The sequence below is a fragment of the Mesoplodon densirostris genome, chromosome 18 (assembly GCF_025265405.1).
Source record: "Mesoplodon densirostris isolate mMesDen1 chromosome 18, mMesDen1 primary haplotype, whole genome shotgun sequence".
Lineage (NCBI taxonomy): Eukaryota > Metazoa > Chordata > Mammalia > Artiodactyla > Ziphiidae > Mesoplodon > Mesoplodon densirostris.
Window position 1 is genome coordinate 27,579,952 of NC_082678.1, and position 18,571 is coordinate 27,598,522.

Below are 18,571 nucleotides of genomic sequence, written 5' to 3' on the forward strand. Positions count from 1 at the left end.
CCTTCTTTTGCATACATCTCATAACTATTCTTACATATATTCTCTACCAAATGTCAGCTGGCCAGGTTTTATTTAAAAATTATTTTGGTTATAAAATGGATTGCATTGAATTTTTAGTTTCATTTGAAGAGAACTGACCTCTTTACAACATTCTAGGAGGATGGTATCTCATGCCATGTAAGTACTTCTTAACGTCCTTCAAAAAAGTTTTAATATTTTCATCACATAGGTCTTACAAATTTGTGGCTAAATTTATTCCTAGGTGCTTTATGCATTTGTATTGATATAGTGAACGGGAGGTTTCTTCTGTTTTTTAGTTAGTTAGTTGTGTTATATGGGAAAGCTATTGAGGCTAATATGTTGATCTCTTGATTTTGTATGGAGCCATCTTACTCATGTTACTTCCAATAAAATTTCAGTTGATTCTTTTGGTCTTTTTGGGTCCCTTGTTTCATATGCAGATATGTTTGTCTCTTCTTTCCAATACTTCGTTTTTCTTATCGTACTGATTAAGACCTCCTCCACAGTGCTCAATAGTAGCAGTAATGATTGGGCATCCTACTCTTGTTCTTGACTTTAGAACAATGCTTAGGTTTCTGCCAGATACTTTTATTTTCTTTTCCTACTTCTGAGAGTTTTTATTAGGAATCATCTGTTGAACGTTATCTAAAACAGTCAATAAAATATATCGCCAGCTGCATGCAAGACCCTAAGTTAGGTACTGTGGAAGAGTCAAAGGATTCTTAAACAGGGTAGAATTCCTTTCCTTGAAAGAGTTATCATCTTACTGGATAGGTAAGATTTAAAGTCAAAAGGAATGAATAAGGATTTGGAAATAGCTGTAATGGATAATCATGATCCTGTTTTCTTTCAAAACAGATTTCTTCTCCTAGAATTGCAAAAGATGAAGATAGAAAAAGATGCAGAAGGTAAATATTGGTCTTTGAAAGCAGAATTTTACAACTAGAGGAGAACTTAGAACTCATCTCTTTCAGTTTCCTCAGCAAAGGCAGGAAGAACGCTTGATTACCCTAATGGTTTACCCTAGTTTATTTCTCAGCAGAATTAGCTCCGCAGCCCAAGCTGAGTTAGAACAGGACTGGCACACATTCATCTGCTCTCACTAGTCCTTTAAGGAAAGAGGGTGGACGGGGAGAGGTTTTGGTTGTACCTGTTCCTGCTGGGCGGATGCCTGGCTCCCAGGCATCAGGCCAGGCCAGAGGCCTTCTAGGAGGCTCTGGGGTAGGGAGGGCCACATGGTTGTGGATTTAGGGGCTGGCCTCACTCAAAGCTGACGAAAGGTAGAACATAGGAGTCCCTTCTGGAAAGTGGCAAGAAAACTTCCCTTCTCATCCTACTGTTTTTCAGGCCCCTACTCTCTATTCCCTTTATCCAAACCTCATAGAATTTTAACCGGGAGAAACTTTAGACAGTAGTTTGTCTCTTCCTTTTGTAATAAGGAACTGGAGAAAGAGAAAGGGAAACTATCTTGCCCCATGGTCATACTGCTAGTGATTACCAAGAAGAAGATGGTCCCTTTCCACTGAGGACTTCTCCACTGATCACACACTGTGCTTGGGCTGTGAGCTACGTTTTAGGTCACAGTTGAGTAGACACATACTATATGGACATAAGTAGTTTCTGAAACAAACTTATTGTGCACTGTGATTTTTTTCTCTTCTGTTTGTATTCAAAAAGAGTATTTTGTGCTTCCCTGCTGGTCGTGGCCTTTAAACGGATTCCACAATTCACTGACACCTGAGTGACAGCCTGCAGAGTGAAAGTCAGAGAGCTATAGATGACTTTGCTCGTTGGGTTCAGGTGTTTACTTGGTGTGATTCAACGTATAGGATAGAGCAGCCAGGAAAATAAAATCACCTTCTCCCCACACCCACACCCCCAGCAAATGCTGCATGTGCGACTAAGTCCGAAGCGGACTGGTGTGAAGCGCGTCTAAGGGAGTAACAAGTTTCTGCCCAGTGCCGTTGTGCAGTGTTTTCACTGCACGAGGGCAGTTGGCCAAGGGCAAAGAAAGGTGAACGGGGCTGAAAATCCTGCCTATGCTCCATGCTAAGCCACATACAAATGTCTCTCCAGAGACACTTGGGGTCCATTTTGGACAGACACAGAGAACTTCTGGAAGGCCAGCATGCATGCAATGATTTTCATGATCCCGGGTCTGTGGTGATTTTGCTCATTGTGATTATGGACTGAGGTCCCCATTTAGTCCTAATGAAAGCAGAGATAACACATTGTGAGAGAGATGAAAAGTGACATGCAGCACTAACAGTGTGTGTTTTCCTCCAAGGGGCTTTTTTGGATTTCTGCTGCGTAAGAGAAGCTCAGGGGAAAGTGAGAGTCAGCTAGATGTGAGGAGGATAAAGTACTGTGGCCAGAGAAAGCAGGGGAGATGCAGAATTAATATTTCCCTTTCTGTGTTCTAGGAGGGCTTTTTCGGGAGAAGGCGGCCACTTTGGCTTAGGGGTATGTATAGGCCTCTCAGCGCCACACGCAAGGAACACATGACCCAAAAGCTACACGACAGGGAGTCTTCTGCTGAGGATGAGATATTTCTGCATCCCAGCAGGAGGCCCAAACTCGTCATCCAGAGCTCACTGAGGAGGCTGAATCTTTACTTCATCAAGAGGCCCCTGCTCAGCATCCACAGACCCCTGAGGACGTTGAATCTTTTTCACCCCAGGCAGAGGCCCAGGCTCAGCATGCAGAGCCCACTGTGGAGGTAGAACCACCTCCACTTCCGCAGGAGGCTCCATCTCAGCCTTCAGAGGCCCCTGAGGAACTAGAAACTTCAAGTCCTCAGGAGGCCCTCGCTCGGCCTTTGGAGACACTTAAGGAGGTTGTAGTTTGACCATGTGTTCATCATGGGGTAAATGAAGCTCAGCAGTCACACTTGTACAAGGTCACTGTTAAATCTCTGGCTCTGGCACTTCCCATAAATCCACAGGTCACTAAAGAGGTTGAACCTTCTCCAGTCCAGCAGAAGACCCCACCTCAGCCTCCAGAGCTCCTTAAGGAAGTTGTAGCTCAGTCTCCATTGTATCCCGAGGTGACAGTTCCAGCACAGAGCAGGATCATGCTGAGCATCCAACATCCCCCAGGATCAAGAGCAGTGGTTCTCAACCAGGGTGAGTTTGCACACAGGTGACACTTGGTAGTGTCTGGCCACAGTTTTGCTTGTCAGAACTGTATACGCTACTGGCATCTAGTGGACAGAGACCAGAGATGCTACTAAACATCCAACAGTGTACAGGGGAGCCTCCCACAGCAAAGAATTATCCAGCCCAAACTGTCAATAGTGCTGCCTAGCTAGAGAAATAAAGATCACTTAACACAAGTATTTGATGAGCATTTAGTATTTTGTATCTAATGCACCACATATATAATCATGAAAGTATAAATCATAATATCTCCCACAGTGAGATTTCTTTAGTGTATGGAGGGAGTAGTGATGTTACGTTTCATCATATATAAATGAGAATTATTGCCAATGGATAAATGTTCTGAAAGAATATCTATTTTTCTAATTCTTTTGCTCGTGTCTTTTTTTGTAGAAATCTTGGTTGCAATTTACTCACAGAACTGAGCTTTGGAACGTTTCAGGCCTGGCATGGAATGCAGTTTTTACACAAGTTGTAAGTGAAATAGAAGATGAATACATGTAAACAACTGTGTGTAAAAACAATCATGCAGTTATTGGTTAGCTGGGTGTAAGTAAGCCCAGTATGAATTCTGGAAAGTATGTCTTGAGAGCCATTTATTTTTTTTTTTTTTCAAAAGAGGAAACTAAGGTACAAAGAGGCCAAGAGACTTGTTTAACTCATATATATGAAAGGCTCTGCTTTCCATAGTACTGATCTTTTGCATGGTCAATTAAAGGCACCAAACAAAAACACTCAGATTAGCATTGTCATGGAATCCCACGGATGCCTCTCCAATATGAGAATGGTCCAGGAACTTCCACTTTTGAATTTCACTTTGATTCCTTTTCATGTGCAAAGTTCCTAACTGCTTAAAATGTATGCAACACAGAGCTGCAGAGAACTAAGTTGAGCAGGGTGTGGTTCAGTGGGTGTGGGTGCTTCCCCAACCATCATTAGCTCTTTTAAATGGTAAAGCAGAAAGAATTCCTGAACACCCACCACAGGGCTCTCCCCAGCCACCCAGAACATTATTTTTCAAAAAAGCATATATTGCTGAAGTGAATTATCTGTGGCCAATAGGAAGCTTTGAGGTATGGAAAAAGACGTTGTTTGTGTTCAGCTGTAGTGTGAAAAATATAAAGAAAAGACTTTGCTGTGGCCTAATTCAATATGTTTTCTTTGCTGACTACTCTTCAATAAGAAGTGTGGGTTTTCCACACCTTCAGCTCAAAACTGCTCTGATTTCTCATGGCACAAGGAAATGATAGTGGGTACGTTCAATGGCCCGAAGGCGATTTTAGACTCAAGGTAAAGAGCTCTTCTACACCTGGCTTTGGAAAAGACTCTCTTACCTGTCTTGTGGTTCAGAAATCCAGTTTCACACAGTTCCCACATTTTGGGTTAATGAAGGTGTTGAGGCTGTGTCTGGAGCTGGGTTAACAATTCCTGCAGATGCCTATCTTTAGCGGCCTCCTTCCTTTCCCTTGTTAGTTTGCTGACGCCTACCTTGGGGAGAGAGCACCGAGGGTCGGTTTTTCTTCTGTTAGCACACCGGAGAGCAGGCTCGTGAGGTCCCTTCACCAGGAGGTTTTAGTAGCGTCAGTACAACGTCTGAAACTCACCACCTTTCCTAAACATCCCAGAACACCAAGAGTTCCTTATAAGAATCAGAGTTTCACTATAGTTATGTAGGCAACACAGGACAATACATTGTGGAAATAAATAAATAAATCACAGTTTAAAAAATTAATGAATTCATTCCAAAACATTCACTGAGTGCCTTGCCCACTGTCTGTGAACACTGTACTAAGTGCTGGGGATACAAAGACGCATAGGGCAGGGACTTTGTCCCCAAGAAGCTTTCATACTGGAAGGAGAAATATGGATGTTGATGGGAAAACATATATGAGAGCCATTCTAGCATCTATGCAGCAGGGTAACAAGGTGAGGGAGGGGGGTGATGAAGTAGAAAACGGGTGGTAGGTTAGAAAAGATTTGTAATGGAAGAGGCACCAACTTGTTCCTTTGGAATTTGTGCTCCTCTTAAATGACAGAAAAAGGTAGTGAAAGAATCAGAACTATCTGGTGTTGTAAATAAATTAGTACTGTACTCCGAAGACTCATTCACAGTTACTTTCAAAAGACTGTCACAGTATAGTAAGTCTTTGTTTTGGACTAAGTCTTTCTAATAGACAAAGCTAAGTTGCTTTAGGAAACATTTGCCATGGTGAGATACAAACTTTATTGCATCTCTTGCCAAAGGCAAGCCACCAAGGGAAGATGCCACCCTCGAGTTAAATCATTTTACTACCTATAATGACATATTACTGGGGTGTTTATAAGTTGCTTGCATTAAATAAGTTTGGAAAAGGGCCCCAGCTGAGGTGGATTTATCCTGAATTCAATGAACCTTAGGCTTCAGGGCTCCTCACTTGCATAGGTCCCTTCCAAGGTCTTGAGAGGGGTCCTAGCGATTTTTCTATTTATAACTTTGCCTGTTTTTATTAGCTAGGATTTCCCAAAGTAGATGAGGTTCAGGCCCCACAAATCCTTGATTCATCACCGGGTGTCAGGTAATTATAAGTCAGTAGGTTTCTTGAATGAAGCCTCTATGTTATTGAGAAATATCAGGTGAAGTGGTTAGCAGTGTGGTAGTCTATTTTAAATCCGAAATCTACCTCAAAGATGAGCCAAGAGCTTATTAATAAAGTACCACTTTTTGAATGGTGGTAGTCATCATATCTCTTTCAGATAAAATCAGGAATGAAATATACTATGGAAAACCGGCAGTGGTTGATAATCCTAAATGTTAAGTATGCTTTTTTTCTCTGACTGTAAAGTGTTTCTCCTTCATTCACCTATGCAGGTCCAGACTGATGGCTTATGTTTAAAAATTCTTTTAGTCACTTCATTGGATCTAACAATACAAGCTCCATGATTTTAGAAACTGAAGGACTCTACAATGTAGAAAGGCTATATAACTTAAGCAGACAGAGCACATTCACATGCTGGCTTGTCCGTGGTACATCAATATCGTACCAAGAACATAAATACGAAGAGAGAATAAGAGGAAAATCAAAGCCTTATCCCTATTGAATTATTTACCCCATTGTTGAGAATATCAGTGTGGGAGGTGTGTCCACACTATGAAGGCAAATTGAGCTGCGGTCACAGAGCCGCCCTAATGCTCCCCCAGTCAGCTAGCATTGGTTTCCTTTACATAGCTATGTACACACAAAAGCTTACACACTTGAGGGTGTTGTCCTCACTTTTTGCTATGTACTAGAATCCTGGCAGCTTCTCAGATTTAGAAAGGCATAAACACTAAAAGCAAAAATAACTTGGGTCTGCCCTTTGGGGTGATTCAGGGTGGCTGTTTTATTTGTAATAGTTCAAAATTTTGAGATTGTCACACCTAGCAACTACTACACTTTTCTTCTCCCCACTGCATCTTATTCTTCCCACCTGTAGTATTTTCTCCCATTCTATATGTTTATTCACTTTCTTGATAGTGTCCTTTGAAGCACAAACTTTTTAGTTTTTATAAAATCCAATTCATCTATTTTTCCTTTGGTTGTTTGTGCTTCTGGTATCATATCTAAGAAACTGTTGTCTAAAGCAAGGTCATAAAGATTTACTCCTGTGTTTTCTTCTAAGAGTTTTATAGCCTTAGCTCTTACATTTGGATATTTGATCCATTGGGAGTTAATTTTCATATACGGTGTGAAGCTTCATTATTTTGTGTGTGGATGTACAGTTGTCCCAGCATCATTTGAAAAGACTGTTCTTTCCACGTTGAATTGTTTTGGCACCCTTGTTGAAAATCAATAGACCATAAATATGAGGGTTTATTGCTATATTGTCAATTCTGTTCCATTGATTTACATGTCTGTTCTTATTCCAGTACCACACTGTGATTGCAGTAGCTTTGAACTGAGTTTTGAAACCAGGATGTGTGAGTCCTCCCACTTTGTTCTTTACCGACATTGTTTTGGTTATTCTGTTTCCTTGAATTGCCATAGGAATTTTAGAAACAGCTTGGCAATTTCTGGAAAGAAGTCAGCTGGGATTTTGATAGGAATTGCAATGGAACCATAGGTCGATTTGGGAAGTAGTGAAATTTTCATAAGATTATCTTCCAGTCCATGAATCCAGCAGGTCTTTATACTTATTTAGATCTTCTTCAATTTCTTTCAACAGTTTTGTACTTTTCAGTGTGAATCTTGCACTTACTTGGGAAAATTTTCCCCTAAGTATTATATTTGTTTTGATGCTGTTCCACATGGAATTGTTTTCTAAATTCCATTTTTCGATTACTCATTGCTGGTGTGTAGAAATGATATTGATCTTATATCCTACAACCTTGCTGAACTCATTTATTAATGCTAACAGTTATTCTCCTAGATGCCCAGGAATATGTCTTGTGGTCTTCCAGTTTCCCAGGAATACATTGGAATATTTCAAAGTGTCTGTGCACATCTCATTCCTCAGCTTTTCTTTTAAAGCTTTGCGGTTGGGTTGTTTTTTGCCCCAAACTGTTATCCATTGCCTCATGCCACCGCCATGTTAAAATATTTGCTTGAAAATGTTTTCCAGAAATGCCACCTGAGCAGAGGCTTTTCTCACTAGACAGCCCTCAGTCAGGTCAAAGGCAAGCCTTTCAAGTGAGGTCTTCCAGGGGACCACCAGACATGTAAAACAATGACAGTTCTTTGGGAATGAGGCTTTGAAGGACCTCTCAGTCCATGCTGCTCGTTCTGGTACCAGGGATGTGGGCTGTTTTTCAAGGCTACCACTGGCATGGAGACCAAAGGTCGAGGGCAAGTTAAAGCAACACAGATCTCATTGTTCTTACAGAAATTAATTTGTTTTCCTTGAATAAATTGCTCCCCCATTTACTGCCAGCATGTTGGTTAAATGTCCAGAGTTCAGAAGAAGTTGATTCTGACCATTTTTGCCAGTTTTGTTGTTGTTGTTATTGTTGCTTCTATGCAGGGATGAATTTTCAGATGTCCTTCCTCCATCATTTTTACTGATTTTCCTGCAACTTTTAAAAAAAAATCTATAAAGTCTCAATGGCCATAGGCTAATTAAATATTTATCACAAGAGATGATTAAGGAAAAAATAAATAAAAAGAGAAATAAATAAATAAATAAATAAAAAGAGAAAATATAATTCTCATAGAGGCTTTCCCAGATGGGTAGATGAAGTTTGAAAAGGTATTTCTATATTTAGTGCTGTCAAAATTAAGGTTAAAGTAACAGATGTTTCAAAAAAAAACAACCCTTTTTTTTTTCATTCAGGTTAAACACAGGCTTTAGAGTCAGAACTGAGTTCAAATTCCAGCTCTGCTTCTTACGAGCTTGATGACTTAAGACAAGTTATGTAACTTCTCTGTGCCTCAGTTTCCTCATTTGTACAATTGTGTAATATATATATCACATAAGGTTACTGTGAGGATGAAATGTTAAATGCTGATCACATATGCATGGCAACCCAAAAGATATTAGTTTTGATAATTATCTTTATAATATTCTGCAAAAGTACACTAATAATTCTTGAGTAGAGTTAACCTTAAGTCAGCTATTCTCTTCTTTCTTCCTGTTTCTTTTCTGTTTTTTTTTTCCCCCTTATTTGTTTTAAAGAACTAAGGGGAAAAAAAAGGAAGAAAGAAAGAACTATGAAGAAAATCTATTCCAACATTTTGGAATAAAATTTTGTTCCCCAAAATTAATTTGTTTATTTTATTGATATATAAACAAAATGTTATTTATTTATTCAGCAAACATTTATTAAATGCCTAGTAAATATTAGGCACTATGTCAGGCACAGGAATAATAATGGCAATAAAGTGTGGTCCCTGCTCTCAAGTTGCTGACAATCTAGGAGAGTGACAAATAAACAGTTGATTACATACACAGTAACAAAAGCTATGGCACAAGAATACACACGGGACTATGTGATGGGAGTATGGCTTTCACCAGTTCCTCTTGGATTTCTCTCTTCTTTGGCTCCAGAACCAAGGAATTAGCCTTATTTTTCTCTTTAGCTGGGTAGTTTAAATCATGAAATTTTTCAAAATTTGTAGAGATGAAAGAAAAACACCTTGAATTACGGAGGACACTAGAAATAGTACTTTTTTTACAGAGCAAGGGCTTCCTACCAGCATAGTCACTTCGAGGGTCTTTAACGTGAAAAATACTTTGGCATATTTTTTTCTTTGCTAGCCACTTTTTTTCTATTTTATTGTTTGTTTGTTTGTTTCTCTTCTCCACTTTGTCATCTAGAGACCTGGGTAGTTCCCAGTGAAAGAGTGTTTTACAGATTCTAACGGTGATTTATAGGTAAAGACAGAAAATAATTTTTTTAACCTTCAAGTTCCATACCAAAAAAAATGAATATAAACTTTCATGGAAGTAATTGAAAATGCAGATAATTTTAATTCCATTCCATTTTTCAGAATTCTCAATCGTAATCCTTTGCCAACAGTTGAAGATTCTTGTCTTTTTAAAGTGCCAGCATTAAACTCTTTGTAAGTATTGTAAGAGTTTCATGGCTCATGAGATAATTTCTGCTCCTTTTTACTTTCGTCAAAACTTGAGTACTTTGGCTAAACAGTCATAATTTAGATTTTAACTGGGTTATTGAAAATAAGAGTTATTGGCAAAGAAAAGGATTAAGAAAGAATATATATGGGTAAGAGAGCCAGCAGAGGATGAGAACAGTGTTGAAGAACACATATAGATATGGAACATGAAGATGCATATAGGAATAGTATTTATCCAAGAAAGCAAAAAGGAATAAGGGGTACATTATTTTTTTTGAAAAAAGAGTGATCAAAAGAGGTAGATGCAATTGAAAATGAGAAGTGAGGATCATAGAAAATGATTGTACTGTTCAGCACCAAGGTCATTAATTTGATGATGCAAATTTAAATTTCTTCCAAAAGAGCTCTTTGGAATTATCATCTATGGCAAGTAAGAAGCCAAAGTGGAAGGAATCACATGTTAAGTATCTTCTTCAGTTTAGAAATTTTGTCTTTGGGTTTTATATCATGCATGTTTGGGCTTCTCCTTCAGAGACATGGGAACAGCACAAGTGTCACTTACCGCAATGGAAAGCATCCTCATGCTGACCCTTGAATTGGAAACACTGTAAGTTGATTTTTCTTACATTGATTTTCACTCAATTGTACTTTTAGGTTTGTTTGATTATCTTCTTAAGTCAGGTTTATTTATGTATAATTTTCGTTTAACAAAATGCACTCTTTTTAAATATACAGTGTGATGTGTTTTGACAAACGTATAGTTCTGTAGCCACCACCACATTTGAGGTAAAGAAAACTTCTGCACTCCCAAAAGACCCCCCATGTCCCTCTGTAGTCAATGCATCCTCCTGTCACTACCAGCCCCTGGCAACCACCAATCTGATTTTTGTCCGTATAATGTTGCCTTTTCCAGAATATTTGATAAATGAAATCATGTGGTATGTAGCTTTTTGTTTTTGGCTTCTTTCACTTAGCCAGTCTCTTTGGAGATTCATCTGGTTTGTTGCACCTGTCAGTAGCTCATTCCTTTTGAGCGCTGAGCAGTATTCTAGTTGTGTGGATACACAGTTTGTTTACGCATTCATCGTTCGATGCACATTTGAGTTTCTTCTTGTTTTTTGGCTATTATGAACAAAGCCTCTGAAAACACTCACGTGTGTGTGTGAATATATGTCTTGTGTGAGCATATGTTTTCATTTATTTGGGGTAAAATACCTCAGGGTGGGATTGCTTCATCATATGCTAAGTGCCTATTGAACTTTTTAAGAAACTGCTGAACCGTTTTCTAAAGTGCCTGTGCCATGTTGCTTTCCCACAAGCAGTCTATGAGAGTTGCAGATGCTCTACATCTTCACCTGATCCTTATATGTGTTTTTTAAAAACATTTTCGCCTTTCTAGTAGGTGTGTAGATGAATCTCGTGGTTTTTGCCACATTTTGCATTTCTGTAATAGCTGATGATGTTGAGTGTCTATTCATGTGCAAATATCCTTTTAAATGAAGTGTCTGTTCAAATCCATTTTTTAATTGGATATTTATATTGAGAATTAAGAGTGCTTTATATAAAAAGCAACGGAAAAAGTCCTTGCTCTCAGATATGTGTTTAGTAAATATCTTCTCCCAGATTGTGACTTATCTTCATTATATTAAAGTGTCTCTGAAAGCTAGAAGTGTTAAATTTTTGATGAACTCTAATTTAGCAATTTTTCTTAATTTTTCATATTTATTTAATTAATTTATTTGGTTGTGCTGGGTCTTAGTTGCGGCAGATGGGCCCCTTAGTTGCGGCTCATGGGCTTCTTAGATCTGGCATGCGAACTCATAGTTGAGGCATGCATGTGGGACCTAGATCCCTGACCAGGGATCGAACCCGGGCCCCCAGCATTGGGAACTTGGAGTCTTAACCACCAGGGAAGTCCCTTAGCAATTTTTCTTAAATGCTTTCTGCTTTTTTGTGTCTTAATCTAAGAAATCTTTCTCTGAGACCCCACTGTCTAACCCCAAATCACAAAGATTTTCTCCTACGTTTTCTTCCAGACGTTGTATAGCTACATTTAGGTCTATGATTCATTTTAAGTTAATTTTCATATACGTTGTGAGGGAAGGGTCAAGTTTTATTTTTTTGCGGTTTAAAAAACTATTTCTGTAGGACCCTATTGTGACAGTTTATTACACAACCTACTGCACCTTAAATTGTGCCATCCCCCCTCCAATATGGCAAGCTAATAGAAACTTTCTGTTACGCCAAGGCTAGTTGAGGGGATTGCGTGAGATTAGTATGCGGAAACGGCCCTGCATTTAGCAGTCTCTTCCAACCGTCTTTGTCAGGTCACCTGACAAATGACTGTCTTCACTGTGCCGTCACGCATTGGTCACTGCTCTAGCCTCATCTTCCTCAGTGTCCCACACCATCTGCCACAATTGCGATCCCTCTCTTGTCAGCTAGATGCCCTCCTCTCTGGATATTAAAAACTATTTCCCTGTGTAACCACGATACTGTTAATACACAGTATTGAAGAAATTAAATTCCTACACAATCATATTACCTAATAAAGTGTTGCTATTCAAATTTCCCCAATTGTCTCTCTTATCTAATATCATTTCTTTTAACAGCTTTTTGAGGTATAATTGACATGCAATAATCTGTGTTCACACACACACATACATACACACCATGAAGACATCACGAAACTCAAAATGTCCATCACCTCAGAAAGTTTCTTAATGTCTCTTTGTAATTCTTCCTTCCCATCGTTCCTTGCACTTCCCAATCGCCATGCAACCATTGATCTGCTTTCTGTTTGCATTTTCTAGAATTTTATGTAAATGGAATCATACAGTGTATACTTTTTTCTAACTGGCTTCTAACCCAGCATGATTATTTTAATCTTCATCCATATTGTTGTATATATCAGTAATTCATTTCTGTTTATTGCTGAATAGCATTCCTTTATGTGGATGTACCACCATTTATGTATTGACCATTGATGGACATTTGAGTTGTTTGAGTCTTTGTCTATTACAGATAAAGTTGCTATGAATATTTGTGTACAAGTCTTGTATGGATGTTTACTTCCATTTCTCCTGGGTAAATGCCTGCCTGTAGAATGGCTGCATCATTGGTAAGTGTATGTTTAAGTTTTTAAAAAATACCCATTTTCCATAGTGGTTTGATCATTTTACATCTCTACCAGCAGTGTATGAGAGCTGCATTTTCTTCACGTTGCGGCCATCATTTGCTATGCTCAGTATTTTTAATTTTAGATAGTTTAATAGGTGTGTAGTTGTATCTCACTGTAGCATCCCTAATGATTAATCATGTCAAACATCTTTTCATATGCTTATTTTCCATCTGTATATCTTTGAATCTTTTATCTATATTTTTCTGGAGTTTTGAGAGTTCTTTATATATTCTGGAAATAAGTCCTTTATCCAATAGGTAAGTTGCTAGGTATTTTCTCCCATTCTGTGACTCATCTTTTCGTTCACTCAGGAGTGTCTTTTGCAGGGCAGAAATTCTTAATTTCGATGGTGTCTAATTTATCTATTTTTTTCTTTTATGCATTATGCTTTTGGTGTTGTATCTAAGAAATCTTGCCAAACTCAAGGTCATAAAATTTTTCACCTGTTTTGTTCTAGACGTTTTATAGTTTTATGTTTTACATTTAGATCTTTGAACCAATTTGAGTTCACTTCTGTATATGGTTTAGATCAAGTTCATTTTTTTTTTTTCTTTTTGCACCTGGATATTCAGTTGTTCCAGCGTCATTTGTTGAAAAGACTATCATTTCTCCACTGAAATGCCTTTGAACCTGAAAGTCAGTTCTCCACATCTCTCTACTTCAGAACTTTGTATTCTGTTCCTTTGGTCTTTTTGTCTATCTTTACACTACTATCACAATGTCTTGAAGGTGTAGCTTCATAATCCTTGAAATCAGTTACTGTGAGTTCTTCAACTTTGTTCTTTCTCAAAGTTGTTTTCGTTATTCTAAATTTTATTTCCATATGAATTTTAGAATTGGCTTGTCAATGTCTATAGAAAAGCCTACTGGGGTTTTGATGTATAAATCGATTTGGGGAGAATTGATGTCTCAACAATATTGAATCTTCTGATCCATGAATACTTTATATCTCTCCATTTATTTAGGTCTTTCTTAATTTCCCCTGGCAATATTTTACAGTTTTCAGTGTGCAAGTCTTTTGTCAGATTTATTCTAAGTATTTTATATGTTGGATTCTTTTATAAGTAGCATTTTAAAACTTTGATCTCTGATTGTTTGTTGAGACAAATTCATCTTTTTGTATGTTGATCTTGTACCCTGCAAACTTGATAGACTCATTTATTAGTTCCAGTAGCATTTTCGTAGCTTCTGTCAGGTTTTCGACATAATCATGTTATCTGCAAATAAAGATAGTTTTACTTCTTCCTTTCCATTCTGAATGTGTCTTTTCTTTTTGTTGCCCTATTGCACTGGCTAGAACCTTCAGTGCCATGTCACATAGAAGCAATGAGAGCAGATATCCTTGCCTTGTTCCTGATCCTGGTGAGAAAGTACTTTGTCCTTCACCATTAAGTATGATGTTAGGTTTTTTGTAGAAGTCATTTATCAAGTTGAGGAAGTCTCCTTCCATTCCTAGTCTACTGAGGGCTGTTTTTTTTCTTTAATCAGGAATGTATGTTAGATGTTTTCATTCTTTTCCTGCATCTATTGCAGTGATTATATGATTTTTCCCTTCTTTTCTTAATTTGTTTATTTATTTTTGGTTGAATTGGGTCTTCATTGTTGTATGTATCCAGTATTCTTAATCTTTTATGTAGATCCATATTCCAATCTGGTGTCATTTTCCTTCTGCTTAAAAATACTTCTTTTAACATTTCTTATTGTGAAAGTCTACTAGCAATGAATTCTTTCAGCTTCTGTATGTCTGAGATAGTCTTTAGTTTGCTTTTGTTTTGACAGATGTGGGTATAAAATTCTAGCTTGATAGAATTCAATTCACTACTTTAAAGATGTTATTCCACTGAGTTCTCGTTTACGATTTTTCAAGCAAGAATTCTGCTGTCATTGTTATCTTTGTTCCTCTGCATGTAGTGTATAATTTTTTCCTCTGGCTCCTTTTAAATTCTTCTCTTTATTGCTGGTTTTGAGCAGTTCGATTATTTTCTGTGCCTTGGTGTAGTTTTGTCCATGTTTCTTATGCTTAAAGTTCATTGATCTTCTTGACTTTGTGGGTTTATAGTGTTTACCAAATTGGAAAAATTTTGGCTATTATTTCTTCAAATTTTTATATTTCTCCTCTGCTTCATGGACTCTAAGTACACATGTATTAGGCCACTTGAAGTTGTTGCACAAGTCACTGAGGCTCTATTCATTTTGTTGTTGTTTTGTTACTCCTTTTGTTTCATTTTGGATCGTTTCTGTTGCTATGCCTTAATGTTCACTGACCTTCTGCCGTGTCTAATTAGCCTTTAACCTCCTGCAATATCTTTTTCATTTAGACATTGTTTTTAATCTCTAGAAGCTCAATTTAGGTCTGTTTTACATTTTCCATGCCTGTACTTAACATTTTCAGGGTTTAGTCTGGGTTTTTTAACATATGAAATACAGTTATAATAACTTTTCTTCATGTATAATAACTTTTTAAAAGGTCTTTTCTGCCAATTCTAACATCTGTATAGATTATGGGTTATTGTTGATTGATTGCCTTTTCTCCTCAGTATGGGTCATATTTTCCTACTTCTTTGCATGCTTGGCAATTTTTCATATGATCCCAGATATCGTGAGTTTTAGTTTATTGTGTGCTATGTATATTTATATTCCTGTAAAATGCCTGGGCTTTGTTTTGGGTGAAATTAGGTTACTCAAAACAATTGTATTCTTTTAGGTCTAGCTTTTAAGGTTCGTTGGGTAGGAGTCCAAGTAGCCTTTAGTCTGGAGCTCATTATTTGCAACTACTGAGACAAGTCCTTTCTGAGTATCATGAGGTTTTCCAGTCTGACTTGTAGGAACAGGTACTATTCCTACAACCCTGTGTGATATCCAGTTGTTCTTCTTATTAATCCTTTCATGTGGTTCTTTTCCTGGCATCAAGTTATTCCTCACACAAATGTATTGACCCATACTTTGTTGAATTCTCAAGAGATCCCTCTGCAGATCTCCAGAGTTCTTTGTCTGTGCACTTCTTTTCTCTCTGATACTCTGCTTTGTGAACTCTAGTTACCTTGGTTTTCCCAGACCCTTATCTCCATTTCGTCTGTCAGGGAGCCCACTAGTCTCTGTCTGGACTTCTCTTCCCTGTACCATGACGTGGATACTCTCTCAGAGAAGTAAGGGCAATTATAGGGATCACTTCATTTATTTCCCATCTCCTCGGGAATCACTGAAATGTATTGCCTGAGGTTCAGTTTCTTGAAAACTGTTGTTTCATTATGTTCCATCTGATTTTTTCCTTGTTTCAGGTGGGAGGTTAAGTTGGCCCTTGTATTTCATCTTGGCCAGAAGCCAATAACATTCTTTAAGTCTGTTTTGTTTTGATACAGGATCCAATTAAAGATTAGGCATTGCATGTCATGTCTGTGTTTCCGTTAATCTAGAATTTTTCCCTACTATTTTTTTTTTGGTCTTTTATGACATTGGCTTTTTTGAAGAGTCTAAGCCAGTTGTCTTGTAAATTGCCCCACAACCTGTATTTTTCTGTTTCCTCATTAGATTCGAAGTAAACATTTTGGGGAAGAATACTATATAGGTGATGTATTCTTCATACTTCATCACTTTAGGTGGCCCAGTGCTAAGTTTGATCACTTGGTTAAGGTGGTCTATTCCATATCTCTCCATTGTAAAGTTATTTTTCCCCTTGGTAATTGATAAATAATATGTGGGGTGATCCTTGGGATCAGTGAAGATCCTACTTTCAAACAACTCTTCACCCAACTGTGCATCAATGATAATCCTTGTCTGAATCGATTATTACAGTGATAGTTGCAAAATAACACTTTCCTAATTCTATCCTTCCTTTTGCATTTATTAGCTGACATTATTCTATAAAGAAGAGCTCCCCCACTTTTCATTTGGAGTATCATTATGAACTCATGTGCTTTTTTTTCAATTAACTACGTTATACCTTATTATAATGATAATGTTATTCTTTGGAATGTTCCTTTTGTCCAGATTTGGTCAATGCGATCTCTGTTATTGTTTAGCCACATGATGCTTTTTTATTACTAGAATAATTTCTAATATATTACTCCTCACAAATAGGAACTGAGAAAGTGACTCCAGAATGTGCGGTCTTCTTCATACTCTTCTTAGAAGTCTGCCTTCTTCCTGTGTACTCTCAACCCAAAGTGAGGCTTTCGGGTTGGAAGGAGATACTCCTGAATTAAACTACAGTTCAGTGTCACCCAATTCTAATCGCTATTCCCTTTTTTCTAGGCATATCATACCTACTGCCATCCTAATCCTTCTGTTGGGCACCTCTCTCCTCCTCTATATTTATTTCCTCCTGGGGACAGGAGATCGGGGCCCTAGGGTCATAGCACTTAACACCGCTGATCTTGTTTTTCCTCACCTGTAAAAGGAGATTAAAAATGCTTTTTCTGCCCACTTCTGGTGGAGAAGGGAGTAATATAATTAGTAAAAAAAAATGTTTGGGGGAGTTCCCAGGTGGTCTAGGGGTTAGGACCCGGCACTTTCCTCCTCTATATTTATTGTCAAGGGCAGCAATTGGCCAACCGGCCCCTATCCAGTTCTATAGTCCATATGCCCCAAGAACTCCTTTTTGCACTGGTCTGTGGTGGCCTTGGCCTACCTCTTCTACCTACTCAGGTAACTCTTTTACCACGAATTTAATTACCTGTGTTTCCATTTATAGGATCTTACCCAGCCGTAGGGCCTGCTGCCTCTGCCAATTTAAAAATACTATTGAGGTTGTCTGTGAGACAGTCAAGCTGCGTTGTGACAGTGAACGCCTGAAGGACGTCACACGTTGTGGTGAGTCTCAATTGCGGGATAATACATTTTTAATTTTTAATTTAATTTTTTATTTTTAATCAAGGATGATACATTTTAAAACTAATGATGTAATTACATTATTTTAATACATTCATTCAGAGTTCCAGCTCCCTAAATTTCTAAGAATTACCCCCTTGCTAAAAATCAGATTCTTGGTTACATTATTAAGCTAAGAAGAGCTCAGTTACATTATTAGCTTCATAATGTAACTGATCTGCATATGTAAAGGAACCAGAGAAAGGAATGGAAGGGGGAAGGGAATTCACATTAATGGCCACATATCCTACGCTTCCCTCTCTGCAAATGACAACTTATTCACATAGTACATCACAGTTTGTAAACTGATTTTATATACATTAGGTCTCAAGTACCCTTTGTCTTATAAGACAGGTGTAAATATATTTTTGTTTATTTGGTTTGTTTCTGCAATTTTATAAAGAGTGCAAGTGATGCTGTTTTATGTCCTATCTGGAGCCTGAGAGTTTCTGGTTCCATAACCAGAAGCTGCTACCAAGCCCTTCTAATGCATGGGAGAGCTAGTTATTTCTTTGACTGTCCAGCTCTGAACTTGCTCTGAATCGCAAGTTTTTCTATCCACAAAACACTCAGGGGCTTTCAACGATTTTTCTATATATTAGATTTATGGGCACTAACTTGATGGCTTCCAAAATGTGCTTTCATGCCCAGGTAGCTTGAATACAGGTCTCTTTCAGTGATCTAGAGCACATCATAAATAATAACACTTTGCCACTTATATAAAGACAATATTGCTGATTTTTCAACACATTTTTTTTGTTTTTTTTTCCTTTGGCCACCAAGCTGGTGGGATCTTAGTTCCCCCAGCAGGGATT

At 37.9% G+C, this 18,571-nt stretch overlaps 1 protein-coding gene across 1 annotated transcript in view; it reads left to right on the forward strand.

Moving 5' to 3' along the window:
- LOC132479148 (uncharacterized) overlaps nucleotides 1-18,571 on the forward strand; it is a 138,673-nt gene that overhangs the window by 94,974 nt on the left and 25,128 nt on the right. The window contains 8 exon segments of the mRNA XM_060082728.1: nucleotides 880-929; nucleotides 2,445-2,583; nucleotides 2,702-2,857; nucleotides 2,966-3,162; nucleotides 3,573-3,653; nucleotides 9,623-9,694; nucleotides 10,242-10,316; nucleotides 17,581-17,699. Coding sequence (XP_059938711.1) covers nucleotides 880-929; nucleotides 2,445-2,583; nucleotides 2,702-2,857; nucleotides 2,966-3,162; nucleotides 3,573-3,653; nucleotides 9,623-9,694; nucleotides 10,242-10,316; nucleotides 17,581-17,699 — 889 coding nt within the window.